This window comes from Tachyglossus aculeatus, chromosome 7, assembly GCF_015852505.1.
Source record: "Tachyglossus aculeatus isolate mTacAcu1 chromosome 7, mTacAcu1.pri, whole genome shotgun sequence".
In the NCBI taxonomy this organism is placed as follows: domain Eukaryota; kingdom Metazoa; phylum Chordata; class Mammalia; order Monotremata; family Tachyglossidae; genus Tachyglossus; species Tachyglossus aculeatus.
In genome coordinates this window covers 38,658,298-38,680,592 of record NC_052072.1, presented here as the reverse complement: position 1 = coordinate 38,680,592, position 22,295 = coordinate 38,658,298, and the positions used below count along the sequence as shown (strand labels likewise).

The 22,295-nt window shown below is 45.8% G+C and overlaps 1 protein-coding gene across 1 annotated transcript in view; it reads right to left on the bottom strand.

Moving 5' to 3' along the window:
• Positions 1–1,006: 1,006 nt before the first annotated feature.
• TMEM44 (transmembrane protein 44) overlaps positions 1,007–22,295 on the bottom strand; it is a 51,760-nt gene continuing 30,471 nt past the window's right edge. The window contains exons 8-13 of the mRNA XM_038748786.1: positions 22,118–22,267; positions 19,899–20,003; positions 17,518–17,694; positions 6,113–6,145; positions 2,457–2,595; positions 1,007–1,989 (exon numbers count right to left, since the gene is read on the bottom strand). Of these exons, the coding sequence (XP_038604714.1) occupies positions 2,485–2,595; positions 6,113–6,145; positions 17,518–17,694; positions 19,899–20,003; positions 22,118–22,267 (576 nt within the window). The 3' untranslated portion in view covers positions 1,007–1,989; positions 2,457–2,484. The remainder of the gene's footprint in view (positions 1,990–2,456; positions 2,596–6,112; positions 6,146–17,517; positions 17,695–19,898; positions 20,004–22,117; positions 22,268–22,295) is intronic.

The window sequence follows — 22,295 nt, the reverse complement described above, 5'->3', positions numbered from 1 at the left end:
CATAGTAAGCGCTTAACAAATGCCATTATTATAATGGTGAACATGCAAAGAGGAAAGACAGAACAGATCTTTTGAAAGCGATGGTGATGTATGGTCTCGAGTCATCTGATGGGGTGGTGGAAGGTGGAAGCCTTCTAGACTGTGAGCCCGCCGTTGGGTAGGGACCGTCTCTATATGTTGCCAACTTGTACTTCCCAAGCGCTTAGTACAGTGCTCTGCACACAGTAAGCGCTCAGTAAGTATGATTGAATGAATGAAGATCACCTGAGCGGACAGACCACCCTGATGGGCAGAAACTGGGAGAGGATTATAATTATTTCTATTAATGTCTGTCTCCCCTCTAGACTGTAAGCTCGTTGGAGGCAGGGAATATGTCTGTTTATTGTTCCGTTGTACTCTCCCATGTGCTTAGTACAGTGCTCTGCACACAGTAAGCGCTCAATAAATATGACTAACTTTTTTGCCTCCAAGACACAAAGGCAGTCCACTTCCCTTATACACAAACGCTCACACACAACTCCAGACACAGTATAAGCAGCCTACACCTCAAACCAGTGGCTTCACTAGGGTACCACCAAAACCAAATTCAACATGCCTAGGATCCCTCCAGTCTATACCAGACTCCCCCGGCTCCATCCAGGACTAATAATAACAATAAAAATAATAACAATAATAATTCTAATGATTGTGGTATTTGTTAAGTGCTTCCTATGTGCAAACACTGCAAGTCCCTGCCCCACTTGGGGCTCACAGTCTCAATCTCCATTTTACAGATGAGGAAACAGATACCGAGAAGTGAAGTGACACTGTGCCCAAGGTCACACAGCAGATGAGCGACAGAGAAGGGATTAGAACCCAGGTCCTTCTGCCTCCAAGGCCGGTGCTCTTTCAACTAGGTTCCCCCAGGATGACCCCAGGACTAGGCCCCGGGACTTCCCTGGAACAAACCCGGACTCTGGAACTCAAAGGCAAAGATGCCCTTTGCCCCCGTGTTTGCCCAGCTGCTTTCGTTCGGCACGCAGAACAGGCAAACACAGGTAGGCAGGCTTCCTTTATTGACGCTTCTCGAGGGAGGGAGTACACACTGGACTTAACGGTTAAACTCTGGCACCCAAGTCGGGCTGTGGTTCAGAATCGCCCTGAGACATCAAACGATGTGAGCCCAAACCAGTCCCTTTTCTTCATCCTGATCATCATGTCAAAAAGGAATCAGGACAGCAGGATTGTTGTGCTTGAATGTAAACCCCCCCATTCACACACACCCACCCCGCTCCCTTTACCACCCTCTGCATGCTGCACGTTGTATTTTCTCAAAACAAATAAGGATACTTTGATTTAAAAAAAGGCGGACTATCACCCGCAAATTCCCCTTCCCCAACACCCGACTTAGACTGTGAGCCCACTGTTGGGTAGGGACTGTCTCTATATGTTGCCAATTTGTACTTCCCAAGCGCTTAGTGCAGTGCTCTGCACATAGTAAGCGCTCAATAAATACAATTGATGATAAGAGGGCCCAGCAAAGCCTTCAGGGAAGCAGGAAGCTCTGGATTCGATATAAATGAAGCAAATAAGTCTTCTATCCAGCTGGTGAAACAGATAGGATAGAAAGGGAAATATCACCCTTTTCTTGTTTGACTTAGCCAGTTCCCTGTCCTCCTCCTTGGCGGGGAATATGTCTTGTGCTTTTGTTTTACTTCCCAAGCGCTTAGAACAATGTGTTGTGCTCAGTAGACCCTGAGTAAACGCCTTTACTACTACTGCTGCCGTTACGGAAGGGGCAAGGGGAGGGAGAATGAATGGAGGGGGTATTGCTTAGGGTGGAGTAGAGGAACACAGGGGAAAGGAAATGTCGGAATGACTCACTAAAATGCAATACTTGACGCTCACTGTCTTTCCACAGAGATGGTTGGCAAATCGTAGTACATCGGATTCTCACTCATACAACCTTCGCCACCAAACGTGCACCCAATTCTTCTCAGACTTATGACCCTGAAAAGAGCATGGGCTGTAAATAACATCTAGAAGGTAATAATAATAATAATTATAGTATTTGTTAAGCGCTAACTATGGGCCAGGCACCGTACTGAGCGCTGGGGTGGATACAAGCAAATGGGGTTGGACACAGTCCCTGTCCCACGTGGGGTTTACAGTCTCAATCCCGATTTTACAGACGAGGTAACTGAGGCACAGAGAAGGGAAGGGGTTTGCCCAAGGTCACACAGCAGACAAGTGGGGGAGCCAGGATTAGAACACAAGACCTTCTGACTTCCACCCACTACACCGTGCCGCTTCCCCGGAAGGCGTGGGTTTTATTAGTAGAGCAAGGATTCCTTTCACCTTCGGATTTAAGCTTCCTAGTCTTGCTTGGCTTGCCCCAGGAGCAAGGAAATATCATCCCGATCATCACAAACATTTCCTGAGTACCCACTGGATACGGAATCGGAGGAGGTGCTAACCCATCTTAGATGGCTTGGCCTCGAGTCCTTAAGAGTCCGACGGAGTCGGCGTTCTGAGTCCTGAACCCCGAAGAGGCTGAACCCTGGGCATTTCCAAGTTGTTTTTGCTCCACTGAAGATTCGCGTCTTCAAAGTCCCACTGTGAACAGAACACACAAGCTCTCAGGTTGAGGCGCTTTTATCTCTTGCACTCAGACATTACCTAGGATCAGTAATGGGCGTACGGGGAAAAGGGAAAGAAACAAGATCTGTGCTTATGAGGTTTAAGAGATGCTTCCTGTAGACAACAAAGAACTATAATAAAAATAAAATACCTGAACACTGGAACTGTACATCTTCAGGCTACTTAGAGAAGCAGGGTCGCCTAGTAGATAGAACACAGGCCTGGGACTCAGAAGGATCTGGGTTCTAATTCCGGCTCCTCCACTCGTCTGCTGTGTGACCTTGGGCAAGTCAGTTCACTTCTCTGGGCCTCAGTTATCCCATCTGTAAAATGGGGACTTAAGACTGTGACCCCACATAAGATAGGGACTGTGTCCAAACCAATTTGCTTGTATACACCCCGCACCTAGTTCAGTGCCTGGCACATAGTAAGCATTTAACAAATAACACAATTATTATTATTATTATTACTGATGCTTGTAGCCTCTTGCAGCTATGGCAATGTGAAATACAGTAAGAGTATGGAACACCTTGAGAGCATTTGAGAAATGCTACATCACTAATTTGACTTCAAACTCTTTTCTCATGTCAAGTGGGTAACAATAATAACAACAACTAAGGTATAAGGCGCTTACAATGTACCAGGCACTGTACTAAGCGTTGGGGTGGGTACAAGCAAATCAGGTTGGACACAGCCCCTGTCCCACGTGGGACTCACAGTCTCAATCTCCATTTTACAGAGGAGGTGACTGAGGCTCAGAGAAGCGAAGTGACTTGCCCAAGGTCACACAGCAGACGAGTGGCTGAGCTGGGATTAGAACCCATGAATTTCTGACTCCCAGGACCATGCTCTATCTACTACACCACGCTGCTTTGAGACAATTTACCGTAGTGGGCTACGGTAGGAAAATCAGTTTCCCTTTTTTTTCTAATGAGGTTCCTGAGAGGAGATTGGTGTTTTGCAAAAATAGATGATGGCAAGTTTCACCAGTCCAGCCTGTGTTCCCGAGTTCAGTCAGCCCCTTCCTGCCACGTGGATTCCATTCAGATGGGACAAGTTGGGCCAGCTCCCCTAAATGGACTCCCACGTTCCTCATCTTACTCCAGTATCTGTTCACAGTGAGGTTGTTTCTCTTCGATAATGTGTCGGTGCTGAAAGCCATCCAGATGCTGCAATATATCCTTTGCCTTTGTAATGTTTTGATTGCACGGAAAGTGGACTCTGGCTTTGTTTTGCACATACGCAGAAACCTTTCTAGGTTACTGTTTTACTGATAATAAATGATTCCTGTTCTAAAAAGGTACATATGACCCACGGGACATGCTGAATATTTCTTTTGAACGCCGGGGTCAGGGATTGTGGCTTTTTAATATATTACATGTTCCCAAGTGCCCTGAACACTGTAGGTGTCACTTAAAAGTACTGGTTTGATTTCAATCTTTTTTCTAATAGAGCAGCAGCAAGAACTAATGGCTTGAGAGTCAGAAGACCTGGGGTGGTGGTGGCCTGCTATTTAACCTTGGGCCAGTCACTTAACTCCTCTGTGACTCATCTGTAAAATGGGGATTCAATACCTGTTCTCCCTCCCACTAATAATTATATTTGTTAAGTGCTTACTATGTGCCAAGCACTGTTCTAAGCACTGGGGTGAATACAAGGCGATCAGGTTGGACACAGTCCCTGTCCCACGTGGGGCTCATAGTTTTAATCCCCATTTTACAGATGAAGGAACTGAGGCCCAGAGAAGTGAAGCGACTTGCCCAAGGTCACCCAGCAGACAAGTGATGGAGCCACATCCTCAGATTCCCGGATCTGTGCACTATCCATTAGGCTGGGAGCCCCATGTAGGACAGGAATTGTGTCCCACCTGACAATCTCAGATTTACCCCAATGTTTAGTACAGTGCACATAGTAAGTGCTTAAGAAATACCACTATTAATAATAATAATAATAATAGCTACGTTATGCACTTGACAGAATTTGGTTTTAGTGGTTATTTCTAAAACTAGACTATTTTCAATAAAATAGAAGCCCCATTTGGGGGTTCAACTTGAATTCTGAAGCGTCAAGACACTTCATCCATGTTCCTATCTTTCCCGTTCATATCACAGAAAAGAAGAGCTTGTTGGAGGAAAACAACCATTCTGATTTTTTTGCATTCCCCTAATGTCTTTCCTTGAGGAACTCAATGTGTTTTGCAATTTTTTTTTTCCACTGGGAAAGAAGCAGCACTTGTATCAGTGTCATACACAGGGCAGACGACATTCCTTTGTTAAGGTTTTTAAGTGACCCTCCCAAGACTCCCGCAGCAAGTCAGGACCAAGAAGTTAGGCTCGGAATCAAGTGTTTTATCCCTTAATTTGTCTCAAATTTCCACTGCTAAAGGGCCTTAGTCATCTCCCCCTGCAGTCATTTTCAAGTCGATCCGTGATAGCGTTAAAACCTGAGATCCTCCAATCAATAGACAGAAAGTCAAATCTCTTCCAGACACAGAAAATAAAATATAGCATTGTAGCTCCATCTCTTTGGCCCTTACAACAGAAGACCACGATACCTTTTGACTGTGAATCATTTTCTGTCCTGCGTTTTGATCTAAAAAGGGACTAGGGTCTTTGATATACCATGTTCTGTTCAACGTTCAGACTCGTGATGACCTGAAATAGCCGCGGTGACAGTTCATTCAGATAACTGTGTTTCCAATGCTATTATTTGCTTTGCCAATTTTACAGAGGGGCGAAGCACACACATGGAAAAAATCCCACCAGCAGCCTAAAGCAGAGCCCGAAGTTTAGTCCACAGAAGAATCAGAAAATGAACCTAAATCTCTGGAAGCTGGTTCCAGGGTCCCCTCGCTATTCATTACTAATTATTCCACAATTTATTTTTTTGCCTGGAGTTAAATATGTTTGCAGACCCTCTTGTGGCATTTGTTAAGTGCTTACTTGGTGTCAGGCACTGTACTAAGCACTGGGATAGATATAGTCAGATTGGACACAGTCCATGTTCCACATGGGGCTCACGGTCTTAATCCTCACTTTACAGATGAGGGAACCGAGGCACAAAGAAGTTAATTGACTTGTCCAAAGTCGCATATCTGACAAGTGGCGGAGCCGGGATTAGAATCCACGACCTCAGACTTCCAAGCTCATGCTCCATCTACTAAGCCACTCTGCTTCCCGACTTGCCCAAAGGCACACAGCAGAGTGGCGGAGTCAGGATTTGAACTCAGGTCCTCTGAGTCTCAGGCTCGTGCTCTTTCCGTTGGGTCGCGCTGCTTCTCTTTTTGACCGGGACACAGAAGACACCCACGTGATATAAGACATTGCAAATCCGACTGATCCACTGACTGGCAGTCCTTCTGTATCCAACCTGATTAATGTATATCTACCTCAGTGTGTTTAGTACAGGGCGTGGCTCATAGTAAGTGCTTAACATTTATTATTATCATTATTAGTATTATTCTACAGTAGAGTGAAGTGATGATTCTCCATACCTGTTCTGAATTTAGGGCTTCCCAATATTTTTGCTGCAGAACAAGAAAGATTGAGAAAAGAGTTGAACCAATTTTGCCGTCACCAAAAATCAAAGTTCAGTTTGAGCTAGATATCATTTCTGGAATTAGCAAAGAGAGAGGTTTCTAGTACGAAGCAGGAAGAAATATTTGGCAAGCAGAAAAGTAGCAATTAGCAGCAACAAACAGGAAAGGAGTTTTATTTCAGTTTGAAGATAATTGTGCTAAAGAAGGGAAATGGTTGGAACCCCACTGTAAAAGAGAAAATGCTTTAAAAATGTGTGTTTCATTATTATTATGAATAACAAAATGATAAGAAGTTCCTAATTATTGGTTTGGGGGCTCAGAGGTTTCATATTAAGCACTTAAAAATAATAATCGGTGTCATAATATTGGGTTCATCACAACCCAGATTCATTTTTAATTGGTATCGTTTACAAATGATGACACATTCAGACTTCTGTACTTGATTTTCCAAACCAAGTCACATAGGGGAAATAGCTAAATGACTCTGATTAACATTTGCATTTCAATATCAGGTAGATTACTCACGGGATTCGCAATCCATCATTGGGGTTTGTATTAGAAAGGATATGCAAACAAAAAACTAAAAAATACCCACAGGACTTTTTACTGAAAACGGTGGTGAGAACTCCGCAAGCCACTCATTATAAACAGAAATCGAGAAAGAGAAATGGAAGTTAAAAGAGCTGGGCCAAGATTTAAGGTTTAAAAAATATAAATACAAACAGTGGCCTGTTTTCTCAAAAAGTGGAGGTATTTTTTTTTTTTAAAGGACAAATGTTTCCAAAGCTGTAACGGAAACAGGGCAGGGCAGGTTATGTACTTAGCAGACTCAAAATTTTATGATCAATGCCAAGATAAAAATGTATTTCTTTCCAAAATAGAGGGGAAACTAGGGATTTTTTTTTTTTTACAATATTTAAATCGTCTATAGTTTGGGAGTACTGCCCACTAGGGGCCAAAATAATTATTTCACCTTCCTTGGTAATGTTGAAAATATTGGTCTATTCATATAATAAACCTAATTCTTCCAATAAATGAGTTTATTCGCTGGTAGTACATTAGGCACTTTACTAGTCGTGTCCAGAACACTAAGACAAGAAGCAGCCTGGTCTAGTGGATAGAACTCGGGATTGGGAATCAGAAGGATCTGGGTTAATAATAATAATAATAATGATGGCATTTATTAAGCGCTTACTATGTGCAGAGCACTGTTCTAAGCGCTGGAGAGGTTACAAGATGATCGGGTTGTCCCACGGGGGGGCTCACAGTCTTCATCCCCATTTTACAGATGAGGGAACTGAGGCCCAGAGAAGTTAAGTGACTTGCCCAAAGTCACACAGCTAATTGGCGGAGCCGGGATTTGAACCCATGACCTCTGACTCCAAAGCCCGTGCTCTTTCCCACTGAGCCACGCTGCTTCTCAATCAGGGCTCTAATCAATCAGGGTTCTAATCAGGGCTCCACCACTTGATGACTGTGTGACCTTGGGCGAATCACTTCACGTCTCTGGGCCTCAGTTACCTCATCTGTACAGTGGGGATTAATGCTGTGAGACCCATGTGGGACATGGATTGAGTCCAACCTGATTAGTTTGTATCACCCCCTTGGCCCATAGTAAGCACTTAACAAATACCATCACTATTATTATTATTAACCGATTATGGATTTTTACGCTACCTAAATTTGCAATATATTTTCTCTTGTTAATCAATCAATAAATGGTATTTATCGAGTGCTCGGAAGTGACTTGAAATGGGGACTAATGAATCTACCAGTCAATGACATTATTGGGCACTTATTCTTTGCATAATAATGCTAATAATAATTATGATATTTGTTAAGCACTTACTATGTGCCAAGCACTCTTCTAAGCACTGGGGTAGATACAAGGTAATCAGGTTGTCCCGCGTGGGGCTCACAGTCTTAATCCCCATTTTACAGATGGAGTAACTGAGGCACAGAGGAGTTAAGTGACTTGCCCAAAGTCACACAGCAGACAAGTGGTGGAGCCAGGATTAGAATCTACGTCCTCTGACTCCCAAGCCTGTGTTCTTGCCACTAGGCCATGCTGCTTCTCTTAGTAATAATTATAGTACTTGTTAAGTGCTTACTATGTGCCAAGCACTGTTCTAAGCACCAAGGTAGTTGCAAGTTAGGTTGGAAACAGTCCCTTTCCCACAAAGGGCTCACACTCTTAACCCCTGTTTTACAGATGAGGTAACTGAGGCCTGGGGAAGTGAAGAGACTTGCCCAAGGTCACACCGCAGGTACGTGGCAGAGGCAGGATTAGAACCAGGTCCATCCTCTATCCACTAAGCCTAGCACTGCACTAAGCACTTAGGGGAGTACAGTACAATTGGGAAATATGATTCCTTCTCTCTAGGATCTTACAATCTAATTGTGGAGACAGACATTAAAATAAACTAAATTACAGGTAGGGGAAGCAACTGAGTATAAGAATATGTACATGGTTTGAATTAATTAATCTAGTACCATGCATTTGAAAAATCTCTAAGATTCTCATCAGTCAATCAATCAATTGCATTTATTGAGTGCTTACTGTGTGCACAGCACTATACAAAGTTCTTGGGAGTATACAATATAATAATATAGCAGACAAGATTCCCTGCCCATAACAAGAGTACAGTCAATCAATCAATGGTATTTCTTGAGCACCTACTATGTGCAGAGCACTGTACTAAGCACTTGGGAGAGTACAATACAACAGAGGAGAAGATAGACATTAATATAAAGAAATAAATTACGGATATGTAGGTAAGTGTTGTGGTGCTTGGGGTGGGGGTGGGTGGATAAAGGGAGCAAGTCAGGGAGTGAGAGAAAAGGAAACCTAAGGAAACCGCCACCTAAAGCTCAACATGTCGAAGACTGAGCTCCTTGTCTTCCCTCCCAAACCTTGTCCTCTCCCTGACTTTCCCATCTCTGTTGACGGCACTACCATCCTTCCCGTCTCACAAGCCCGCAACCTTGGTGTCATCCTCGACTCCGCTCTCTCATTCACCCCTCACATCCAAGCCGTCACCAAAACCTGCCGGTCTCAGCTCCGCAACATTGCCAAGATCCGCCCTTTCCTCTCCATCCAAACCGCTACCCTGCTAATTCAAGCTCTCATCCTATCCCGTCTGGACTACTGCACTAGCCTTCTCTCTGATCTCCCATCCTCGTGTCTCTCTCCACTTCAATCCATACTTCATGCTGCTGCCCGGATTATCTTTGTCCAGAAACGCTCTGGACATATTACTCCCCTCCTCAAAAACCTCCAATGGCTACCGATCAATCTGCGCATCAGGCAGAAACTCCTCACCCTGGGCTTCAAGGCTGTCCATCACCTCGCCCCCTCCTACCTCACCTCCCTTCTCTCCTTCTACTGCCCAGCCCGCACCCTCCGCTCCTCCACCGCTAATCTCCTCACTGTACCTCGTTCTCGCCTGTCCCGCCATCGACCCCCGGCCCACATCATCCCCCGGGCCTGGAATGCCCTCCCTCTGCCCTTCCGCCAAGGTAGCTGTCTTCCTCCCTTCAAGGCCCTGCTGAGAGCTCACCTCCTCCAGGAGGCCTTCCCAGACTGAGCCCCTTCCTTCCTCTCCCCCTCGTCCCCCTCTCCATCCCCCCGTCTTACCTCCTTCCCTTCCCCACAGCACCTGTATATATGTATATATGGTTGTACATATTTATTACTCTATTTATTTATTTATTTATTTATTTTACTTATACATTTCTATCCTATTTATTTTATTTTGTTGGTATGTTTGGTTCTGTTCTCTGTCTCCCCCTTTTAGACTGTGAGCCCACTGTTGGGTAGGGACTGTCTCTATGTGTTGCCAATTTGTACTTCCCAAGCGCTTAGTACAGTACTCTGCACATAGTAAGCGCTCAATAAATACGATTGATTGATTGATTGATTGATTGATTGAAATGGGGGCTTAGTCTGGGAAGGCCTCTTGGAGGAGATGTGCCTTCCATATGGCTTTGAGGTGGGGGAAAGTAATTGTCTGTCCGATACGAAGTGGAAGGGTGTTCCAGGCCAGAGGCAGGATGTGGGCGAGAGGTCAGCCATGAGATAGATGAGATTTACAGTGAGAAAGTAGGCATCAGAGAAGCAAAGTGTTGGAGGGTTGGACAGGGTTGGAGTAGACGAGTAGGCGAGGTTAGTTTGGAGAGAGCAAGGTGATTTGAATGCTTTAAAGCTGACAGTGAGTAGTTTCCATCTGATGGTAATGTCCTATTTTCACTCCAAAATACCTTGAGAATGGAAAATGCACTAAATATTCATATGTCTCGTTTTCAAAACTCCTGCCTCCGATTCCCTGTTTGAAACTCCCTTTCCCCTTCAAATGTGCCCGGGTATAGCTTCTGAGCCCTGCTGAAACTCCATCTCTTCCAGGAGGGCTTCCTTGATTCATTTTTCTTCTCCCCGAGTTATACTCTCCCAAATACTATTTTAGCACCTCAGCACAGCTTCTGTCTTTATGGCACTTTTGTACGTGTACATTTACATACATAAGCCACTGTGCACTTATCCATTTTTCCATTCTCCTTTTTTGATATGAATGACAAATAGTAGCTATCGAGTAGGATTCATTAAATCAAACTGATTTAATTATATCTACTCCAGTGCTTAGTACAGTGCTCGAACACATAGGCAGCACTTACTAAGTACCATAATTATTCATTCATTTTCATAAAGCATTCACATGACAAATCTAAGAATGGGAGAAAGGGCCATATAGGACAGACCCATCTCTTTACAATTATTTTTGTGTAAAGCTGCAAGAAAACACAGATAGTGAATTTGGGCAATATTAAAACAGAGAACTGATGCATCTTCTCTCCAGCAACTAGATTGCTAATTCTCAAAGAAACACAAGACTACTGTGAAAACCCAAGGGACTGTGTAATGCAGCAAATCGGATAAATGCCAAGAAAGGGCTGAGGTCTGAAAAATCAGGAAACTTTCGGGAATTAACAAAGCAATATTTATTTTGCTCAAACAGATCAAAACGAGTGTATCTGAACTGGTTCTCTGTCAATTCTGAAAAGGCGTATAATAACATCTGTTCCAGAAATAGAGACGTAGAGTTTGGCCTTTTCGCAATATGACTGCAGAGTGTTGAATGATGCAGGAAAAAACTACTGCAAAGTCAGAGATTTTTCAACTGGAATGATAAGACGACAGAGTCTTCTGGAAACTCCAAGGGCAAAATTCATTAATTCTAGTATACAACTCTTTTTTTGGGGTGGGGAGGGGGGGGCTCTAACTCTCCCATTCTCGGTTTTCTGTACTATTGATTGTTTTTTTTTCTCCTTGGTTGAAAATAAGCAAATATTTGAGCTGTTTCATTAGCATGCTCCTGGAAAAGCAGTGCTGCAGTCAAGAAATAGCTAGAATATTTAAATGCTTAATGCTCAAATGCTGTTGGAATATGAGAGTGCCTTTCTCTTCATTCCTATAATAGACTATCAACTGTAAGAACATTGAACCCACTTCTCTCAATATCAAAAGTTACCCCTAGAAGTAAATTGGACACTTTGCGAGGGGCATAACACCTTCCAAGCACACTGAGCATATTTACAATAGAGAAGCAGTGTAGTCAATAATAATAATAATAATAATAATAATAATAATAATAATAATAATGGCATTTATTAAGCGCTTACTATGTGCACAGCACTGTTCTAAGTGCTGGGGAGGTTACAAAGTGATCAGGTTGTCCCACGTGGGGCTCACAGTCTTAATCCCCGGATTCGGGAGTCGGAACAACCTGGGTTCTAATCCCAGCTCTGCCACTTGTCTGTTGTGTGACCTTGGGCAAGGAACTTAACTTCTCTGTGCCTCAGTTACCTCGTCGTAAAATGGGGATTAAGATTGTGAGCCCCATTTGGGACAGGAACTGTGTCTCATTGGATTATCTTGTATCTACCCCAGTGCTTAGTACAGGGTCCTTTATACAGTAAGTGCTTAACAAATACCACAGTTATTATTATTATTATTATCACATTGTGCAACAATCTCATACCACCATCCTGCACCCTGGGTCACATCCGCCATCCACTTCTTCTGCAATTGAGCAAATGCTATTTTTGTGATTTCTAATACCAGAGGCAGGCAGTTGCCCCTAATACAAGGGCTTGCTGTTCCTGTAGAAGATTCAGTCAGCGCAGCTATTTACTCTAGAGACCCAGGTGTAGAGCTTTTGGCCAAAAGCAGGAATCTGACAACCTTGTCAGGCAGAACAGCCAAATCAAATGAAACCTCTGGGCAGGTGGAGCACAATAAGTGCTTAGAACAGTGCTCTGCACACTGTAAGCACTCAATAAATATGAATGAATGAATGAACCATAGAAATGCATTAATGTAGGTTACTGCATTGTGAATCTCACTATTATCCTTATAATTATCATTATTTTTATGGTATTTGTTTCATGTACCGTTCTAAGCATTGAGACAGACACAGGTTAATCAGTGCCCACGTAGGGCACACAGTCTAAATAGGAGGGATTAGGATTGAATCCCCATTTGACAGTTGAGGAAACTGAGGTACAGAGAAGTGACTTGCTCAAGGTCACACAGAGACCCGTGGTGAAGCCAGCAGTAGAACCCAGCCCTTTGACACCCAGACCTGTGTCCTTTCCACTAGGCCACGCTGCTTCTCGTGGTTTTAAATGCCTCCTTTCCCGACTGCCTTGTTCCCTGACTCCGAAAGATTGGAAAGTTTTTAAATGCCTCGTCCCCCACCGTAGACAGCTCCTGTTTGGGAGCAGATGGGCTGGATGAATCCTCCCCAAACCCAAGATCCGAGGACTGCTTTGTTCTATGGGAACTGCAGCGCATGGAGCATTTTGATTTTGTCCTGCACCACATATGGCTCTTTATAACAACCTTGAGATGGAGGAGGAGAGTCGTGGGGGGGGACTAGAGGAAGGGATTGAAGGGAGAGGAGAGGAAAGGAAAAGAAAAGAGGAAAAAGGGGGAGAAGGAAGGGGAGAGGCCCCATGATAAACTGGTATTGGCAGTTTAATCTCTCTTCATCCCGGGGATGTGAGTGAAGAGGGGCCACTAGATTGGTATTTGCTAAGCACTTACTGCATGCCAAGCACTGTTCTAAGCGCTGGAGTGCATACAAGCAAGTCGGGTTGGACACAGTCCCTGTCACATGTTAGGCTCACCATCTCAATCCCCTTCTTTGGGCCGTTTTACAAACGAGGGAATTGTGACCCAAAGAAGTAAAGTGACTTGCGCAGTCACACGGCAGACAAGTAGCAGAGCTGGGATTTGAACCGATGACCTTCAGACTACTACAGCCCGTGCTCTCTCCGCTATGCCATGCTGCTTCTTGAGATTGGACATGGGAAGCAGTGGTGCTACCCCTTCCATACTGCCTGGGCCCACCAGTGGAGAACAGGAGCCCCCATTCCTAGTCCTCCCCAAAGGGCTGGAGCAGGATCTCCCCATCCCCAGCACCACCATAGAGGATGAAGCAAGGTCACTGGGAATAGGTGGATTCAGAGAAGCAACATGGCATTGGGGATACAGCCCAGGCTTGGGAATCAGAAGGTCATCCTCCTGTCTCGCCCCACTTCAGTCTATACTTCACGCTGCTGCCTGGATCATCTTTGTGCAGAAACGCTATGGGCATGCTACTCCCCTCCTCAAAAATCTCCAGTGGCTGCCTGTTAACCTATGCATCAAGGAAAAACTCCTCACTCTCAGCTTCAAGGCTGTCCATCACCTCGCCCCCTCCTACCTCACCTCCCTTCTCTCCTTCTCCAGCCGAGCCCGCACCCTACGCTCCTCTGCCGCCGCTCACCTCCTCACTGTACCTCGTTCTTGCCTGTCCCGCCATCGACCCCCAGCCCACGTCCTCCCCCCTGGCCTGGAATGCCCTCCCTCCACACATCTGCCAAGCTAGCTCTCTTCCTCCCTTCAAAGCCCTACTGAGAGTTCACCTCCTCCAAGAGGCCTTCCCAGACTGAGCCCCCTTTTTCCTCTCCTCCTCCCCATCCCCCCCGGCCCTATCTCCTTCCCCTCCCCACAGCACCTGTATATATGTTTGTACAGATTTATTACTCTATTTTACTTGTACATATTTACTATTCTATTGATTTTATTAATGATGTGCACTTAGCTTTAATTCTACTTATTCTGATGACTTAACACCTGTCCACATGTTTTGTTTTGTTGTCTGTCTCCCCCTTCTAGACTGTGAGCCCATTGTTGGGTAGGGACCATCTCCATATGTCGCCAACTTGTACTTCTCAAGCGCTTAGTCCAGTGCTCTGCACACAGTAAGTGCTCAATAAATATGATTGAATGAATGAATGAATGGGTTCTAATCCCAGCTCTGCTACTTCTCTGCTGCGGGAACTTGGGCAAGTCACGTCACTTCTCTGAGCCTCGGTTCCCCCATCTGGAAAATGAGGATCGAGACTGTGAGCCCCGGGTGGACAGGGACTGCGTCCAACCCAATTTGCTTACATCCACCCCAGCACTCTGTACAGTGCCTGGCACATAGTAAGCGATTAACAAATACCATAATTATTAGTCTGCTGCCCCTAGAGCAGAGCAGAACCCCATTATCCCCAGCCCCGCAGCCTGCGACAAGCCCCGGCTGGATTATAGGATGCTGGGGCGGCATCTCTGGGACTCTGGTGGGGATCTAATACCGTCTCCCGCTCCTGTCGTTGCCCTGCTCCTGGCCCCCTGCTTCCCTCCTTCCTTTCTGGCTCTGAAGGGCTGCTGAGCCCGCCCAGCCTCCAGGTCGGGCCGGGACTCCTCTTTGCAGAAGGATGGGGCCGCCTTCCCTGGGCAGATTATTCGTATTATTAGTGGACTTTCCTTCCATCCCAAAATGTGTCTCCCAGCTCAGGGTCTGAAGGGCAATTGGAGTCCAATGCCCCTTACTTATCCCAGGCCTCAGTACTCCTGACCCTCAGAGTTTTGGAGGTAACTCATGCCCTGGTGCAGTGCCACTAATGCAGACTGAGCCCTCTACTTCCTCTCCCCGTCCTACCCCTCTCCATCCCCCCCACCTTACATCCTTCCCCTCCCCACAGCACCTGTATATACGTATATGTGTTTGTATGTATTTATTACTCTATTCTATTTGTACATATTTATTCTATTTATTTTATTTTGTTAATATGTTTTGTTCTGTATCCCCCTTCTAGACTGTGAGCCCGCTGTTGGGTAGGGACCGTCTCCATATGTTGCCAACTTGTACTTCCCAAGTGCTTAGTACAGTGCTCTGCACACAGTAAGCGCTCAATAAATATGATTGAATGAATGAATTCCCTGGCATCAGAATTCCCTGGTCCAACCAGTGCAGAGCAGGCATTTGGAGTGACAGGGATCCAGTCCCACCAGGGGCACCAAGGCAGGGGAGAGGGCCCGGCGCCCACCTGCTTCACGCATCAGAAGCCCCCGACAGAATGCTTGGCACTGCAGGAGGAGGTCGGAGGACTGCCTGATGCTGAGAAGAGCTCGGGGCAGTTTTCCCGTGCCAATGCCTCCACCTTCCCTCCTTCCCTGTGGCTCAGTGGAAAGAGCCCGGGCTTTGGAGTCAGAGGTCATGCGTTCAAATCCCTGCTCCGCCACTTGTCAGCTGGGTGACTTTGGGCCTGTCACTTGACTTCTCTGGGCCTCAGTTCTCTCATCTGTAAAATGGGGATGAAGACTGTGAGCCCCCCGTGGGACAACCTGATCACCTTGTAACCTCCCCAGCGCTTAGAACAGTGCTTTGCACATAGTAAGCGCTTAATAAATGCCATCATTATTATTATTTACTATTACCCACCACTGCTTTTAAGTAAGAGGAGGGGGTGCTCAGTCCAAGTGTGGCACTGTGTACTGTGGGTGTTTTTTGGCAGGGACCTGATCCTGAGCCCGAGGCTCTGGGGTCAGGCTCAGGGGCACCCTTCCCCTGCTCAAGAGCCATATTTGTTTCCAAGAAGAGCCGAGATATGGCTCACAGGCCATAGGTGGCAGATACTTACTCAATGTTGAGGTCACTTCCCCTTCATTTTTCTCTATAATGTCTTTATTCTAATAATTATGGGATTTGTTAAGCACTTACTGTGTGCCAAACACCATTCTAAGCACTGGGGTAGAGACAAAGTAATCAGGTCGGACACTGTCCCTGTCCCACGTGGGGCTCATCGTCTTCATCCCCATTTTACAGATGAGGGAACTGAGGCACAGAGAACTGAAGTGACTTACCCAAGCTCACCCAGCGGACAAGTGGCAAAGGTTGGATTAGAATCCACGTCCTCTAACCCCTAAGCCCCCAAGCCACAATGCCCAAGGGCACTGACAGACTTCACTCTACAGAAATACTGATGATGATGATGGCGGCACTTACTAAGCGCTTACTATGTGAAAAGCACTGTTCTAAGCGCTGGGGTGGATACAAGGTGATCAGGTTGTCCCACGTAGGGCTCACAGTCTTAATCCCCATTTTGCAGATGAGGTAACAGGCTCAGAGAAGTTAAGTGTCTTGCCCAAGGTCACACAGCAGACATGTGGTGGAGCCGGGATTTGAACCCATGACCTCTGACTCCAAAGCCCGTGCTCTTTTCACTGAGCCACGCTGCTTCTCCACTACTGGGGAGTGGGTTACACTTTCTTTAGCCTTTCTGAGACCTTCCCCCTTAACCCTCCTTCATCTCAGCTATTATTCTGACACAGTGCACATTCAGTTTCTGCTAGATCTACTGCATTGTACTCTCCCAAGCACTCAGTACATTGGCCTGCACACAGTAAGTGCTCAATAAATGCCACTGATCGATGGATTCACCAAGTCAGCTGCTTATTTCCCAACCTGACTGTTTCTTCACCGTGTCAATTAGTCTAGTGACTATTTTAAGGTTACAAAACCTTTCGTCTCTACCTTGACTTCTACCCCTTTGGCCTGAAAAAGTCTCACAGACTTTCTTAGCCTACCAAGTGACCCCCTGGAAGGAAGAGCAAATTTCAGTTGGTTTGGAAACCCCACAAAGAGACGCATAAACAGTTAGGCTCAGCAGAAGAGTGTTGCTTTCAAACCATAAAGAAAACGAAGACAGGGCAGGAGAAACCCCTTGACTGTGGGTTAGTTCCTGTTGGGCAGGCAAGGTTAGATGTCAGGTCACAGCGGGTGACGGGGAAGGGGAAGGTGTGAGAAACCAATAACTTCACATACCTTCGGTTCGGAGGTTTTGGAGACCTTGGGAGAGCTAGAAAAAGAGACTTTGACTTGGATGATGTGGACAGTAGGTTGGCTTCTGGTGATGGCCAGGCAAGATTAGCGGTCAGACCATGGGGTTAGGGGGAAAGGAAAGGCGTGAGGAACTGCTGGCTCACATACCTCCAGTTCAGAGTTTATGGAGGAGACCTCGGAAGAGCTAGAGGAAGAGACTTTGGCATGGATGACTTGGATGGGTGGGTAGGCTGGAGGTTCAAGCAGAGACGGAGGGTCCTGCAGGGCTACTTCACCAACGCTGGTCTGTCCATCTCCTGGCAGTCGCGTTGCGCTGCAGCCGATCTAAAATGGGCATGAAAAACACTCTAAGGTGAGTAAGGGACAGAAATAATAATAATAATAGTAATAATGGCATTTATTAAGCGCTTACTATGCGCAAAGCACTGTTCTAAGCTCTGGGGGGTTACAATGTGATCAGGTTGCCCCCCGCAGGGCTCACAGTCTTCATCCCCATTTCACACATGGAACTGAGGCCCAGAGAAGTGAAGTGACTTGCCCAAGGTCACACAGCTGACAAGCGGTGGAGTCAGGATTTGAACGCCTGACCTCTGACTCCAAAGCCCGGGCTCTTGCCACTGAACCACACTGCTCCTCTATACTGTACTATACTATACTGTAATATACGACATACTATCCCATTCCCAAGTGCTTAGCACAGTGCTCTACACACTGTAAATCCTCAATAAATACGACTGAATGAATGAATGAACGATATAGTCCCCAAAGCTTTATCTTCAGCCAGAAAGAGAGTCTCTGGGAGCAAATGAAAGCCAGGTTTCTTCCCTGTAGTCTGTAAGCTCCCTGTGGGCAGGGGCTGCACCGACCAACTCTGCTATACTGTACTCTCCCAAGCGCTTAGTACAGTGTGCCAAATAGGGTACGTATTGAATAAATTCCACTGATTGATTCCCAGGTCTCTTCCTCACAACATCAACATTAATGCTATTGGTAGAGTGCCTACTGATTGAATGCTTGGGAGAGTTCAACAGGAGCTTACAATGTAATATAGCTTATAAACAGAGTGGCTTAGTGGAAACAGCCGGGGCTTGGGAGTCAGAGGTCATGGGTTCTAATCCCAACTCTGCCACTTGTCAACTGCGTGACTTTGGGCAAGTCACTTAACTTCTCTGTGCCTCAGTTACACTATCTGTCAAACGGGGATTAAGAGTGTGAACCCCATGTGGGACAACCTGATTACCTTGTATCTACCTCGTATCTATTAACAAATACCAACATTATTATTATTATTATTATTATTATAATGGAGTGAACTGACAAAAATTGTTATTATTTAGTGTTTGTGGTCCCACCCACCTCTAAATACTTTACCTCATCTGTAAAATGGGGATTAAGACTGTGAGCCCCATGTGGGACAGCGTAATTACCTTGTATCCCCCCAGCGCTTAGAACAGTGCTTTGCACATAGTAAGTGCTTAACAAATGGCATCATCATTATTATTATTATTAATGGTGCTTAGTACAGCATTAGTACAGCAGAGTGCCCAAGATCTCCTTGTAAGATCTTGACACCTCCAAATTTTCACAGCTCATTTGCTCCCTTTGTAGTGGGGTGGGAAATGCAGCCTAAGGAGTCCCTCAATAACACCTTTAGAGCTCAAAACACTGTTACCAACATCACTTAGCAACAGCATCTGTTTTCTTGTTAACTCTAAAACACCTGACAGGGCAGAGAACTGACTTGCCTCAAGACCCGAAGAATCTTGGAAAAGCCTAGAATGAAAAACAGTCTCCTGGCTCTCATGCCACCCTTTCTCATGCTGCATGCCTCCTTAGTGTGTGTTTGGGTTTGAGGCTTTGGAAAGGAAAGAAAGGGAAACTCCCTTTTTCTTTGAATGCCACAATAGCTCAAATTACATAAAATTTCACTGCATACCGCCTTCACGTCCTCAAGGTTTCAAGTGATCGCCCACTAACAGCAATCCATCTGTCAATCAACAGCATTGGTTCAGCACCCACTGTATGCAGAGCACTGCACTGAGCACTTTGCCCAGGAGTTCAAGAGTAGTGTTGGCCTTGCAGTTAGGACAATAATCTCTTGAATTAAGATAGTGGTGTCCAGATGGGCTACAGCAGAGGACTTCAAGTGTGGGGCTTCCTCTTCTCCTTCGGATTGAGGGGTGACAGTTTATAGGGTCTGGTCATTTCTTCCTCCACAACAACTAGCAGGGAAGGTTCCACCATTCAAAAAAGTTTTGGGAATTCCTGGTCTAAGCTTTTGGAGTGCGCATCTTTATAGTTGCTTTTAAATAACGTCCTTTTTAAGGGATGGAAAAAACGCTATGAGGTGGAAAATGTCACATAATGGAAAAGCAAATAAATGTGGGGGAGGCAGAGAAGGGCAGGCAGCTGGAATTTTTAAATGGAACGCCCCACGTGAGCACATATTAAGAGAGGGGATTGATGAGGCGAGGCAGGTCCCTGTCGTTTTTAAACACAATTTCCTCTTCAGAATTGGCCCCCAGTACCTCCTGAACGTGTTCGATGGTCAGCTCCATATAACGGCCGATGGCTGCCATCTTCTTAAGGTACTTGTTGTTTGGAAGTATGTTGAGTGGCACCCAATCCGAATTCTAGAAAGGACAAAGGACATTAGTAAGAACAATTCAGAAAAACTCTTCAAAATCATTCCGGCATTTTCCTCAACAGATCCCAAGAGCTTTCTTGCACCCACACTCCAAGCAAGTAGTTCTTTCCAAATGAAGGTTTATTCTTCTATTCCTCACCCATACCTCCTGCGAAATAAATTAACCAGAGGGTTCTGATATAATGGGATTTTCAAACCCGTCCATTATATATAAGAGGATCAAACCATTTACATCTCTTGCTGTACTCTGTTGCCACCAACATCTGCTGTTCCCTAAGGATTCAGGCTTAGAGAAGCAGCATGGCTTAGTGGAAATAATAATAATAATAATAATAATAATGGCATTTATTAAGCGCTTACTATGTGCAGAGCACTGTTCTAAGCGCTGGAGAGGTTACAAGATGATCAGGTTATCCCACGGGGGGGCTCACAGTCTTCATCCCCATTTTACAGTTGAGAAAACTGAGGCCCAGAGAAGTTAAGTGACTTGCCCAAAGTCACACAGCTAACTGGCGGAGCCGGGATTTGAACCCATGACCTCTGACTCCAAAGTCCGTGCTCTTCCCAAGCACAGGCTTGGGAGTCAGAAGACATGGGTTTTAATCCCAGCTCTGTCACTTGTCTGCTACGTGACCTTGGGCAAGCCACTTCACTTCTCTGTGCCTCAGTTACCTCATCTGTCAAATGGGGAATAAGACTGTGAGCCCGTCATGGGACAACCCGATTACCTTGTATCTACCTCAGCGCTTAGAACAGTGCTTGGCGCATACCAAGCACTTAATAAATACCATAATCATTATTATTCATTTCTTTCTTTTATAAAGCGGCTCAATCTCCTTTTATTCTAGTCAGTGCTGGCAACTGAAACTCCAAAATGCTTCTAATGATTACGACTGTCTTTCTGCCTCTCTGATCTCTACCTTGTATCTGTTAAATGTCTTATTCAACCCAGGGAAGGGAGGTCATCTACCCATTTTACAAAAGAGAAAACCGAGGCACACAAAGGAAAAGTGGCTTCAGTCAGTCCTGGAGTGAGATCACAACACATAAGCTTCTGACTTACGTTCAGGGTCCCCATCCCTGTTGCCTCTTTCCCCACGGTTTGAAGTTTATGAGCTACTGACTATTCAACCACAGGCCTTGGGCAGGAGCGTCTTTGGGGTGGGAGGAGAGTCGGGGAGTGGCGGGGAGGGAGGAGGCAAGGAACAGAGGACCCACGGCAACTTGCTTGTTGTTGGGAGGGACGGATTTAAAGGGTAGAAATCTCATCTTTAAATAATAGTAATAATTGTGGTATTTGTTAAGCACTTACTATGTTCCAAGACTCTTCTAAGTGCCGGGGTAGATACATGGTCAGACACTGTCCCTGTCCCACATGGGGCTCACAGTCTTAATCCCCATTTTCCAGATGAAGGAACAGAGGCACAGAGAGGAGAAGCGATTTGCCCAAGCTCACACAGCATTCACGTGGCGGAGCCAGGACTAGAACCCACCTGCTCTGAGTTCCAGGCCCATGTTTTTTCCACTAGACCATGCTGTTTCTCATTCATTGATTCATTCAATCATATTTATTGAGCACTTACTGTGTGCAAAGCGCTTAGTACAGTGCTCTGCACACAGTAAGCGCTCAATAAATACGATTGATTGATTGCAAAGCACTGTACTAAGCGCTTGAAAAGTACAATTCTCAGCCCCCCTCTGCCCTAGCCTAGCACTCGCTAGCCCAACCTTCACAATGGGATCCTAAAGGGCTCTAACTCCTGCAACCTAGCAGCATTCCTGGCCCTTCCACCGGAAAGCGGGAGTCCAGTGCTTGCTTCCTGTGATGGAGAAGGGAGGAAGTGGTCACGTAGTTGAGTCACAGGGGCCTCCTTGCCCACTCACTGCTCCCCCGTTTCCAAGCAGGTATGACCTGGTGGCATGACTGCTCCCACCCTTCCCCCGCTACCCAACACGGCAGCAGCCGTCCAGAGTCCGACTCGGCCAAGACGGGGCCCTCTTCGGTTCTTTCCCACTGGGGCTCTCGATGGACCACCAAGGCCATTTTCAAACCTAAACTGTTTTTTTTTTCAAAGAGTTGGTGGGCGGGGGAGAAAGGACCTTGTCTTCTCCTTCTCCTCCCTGTTTCTCGTCATCCTCCTTCACAGCACAAGTCAGGAGAGCCTCTGTGTCAGCGGCTTCTGTCGCTCCGACTGGGAAACCCAGCATCTGGTTCAGCTTGGTTCTCATCACACAGGAAAGGAAAATAACCTGAGGTTCCAGAAGTTAAGGGTGTGAG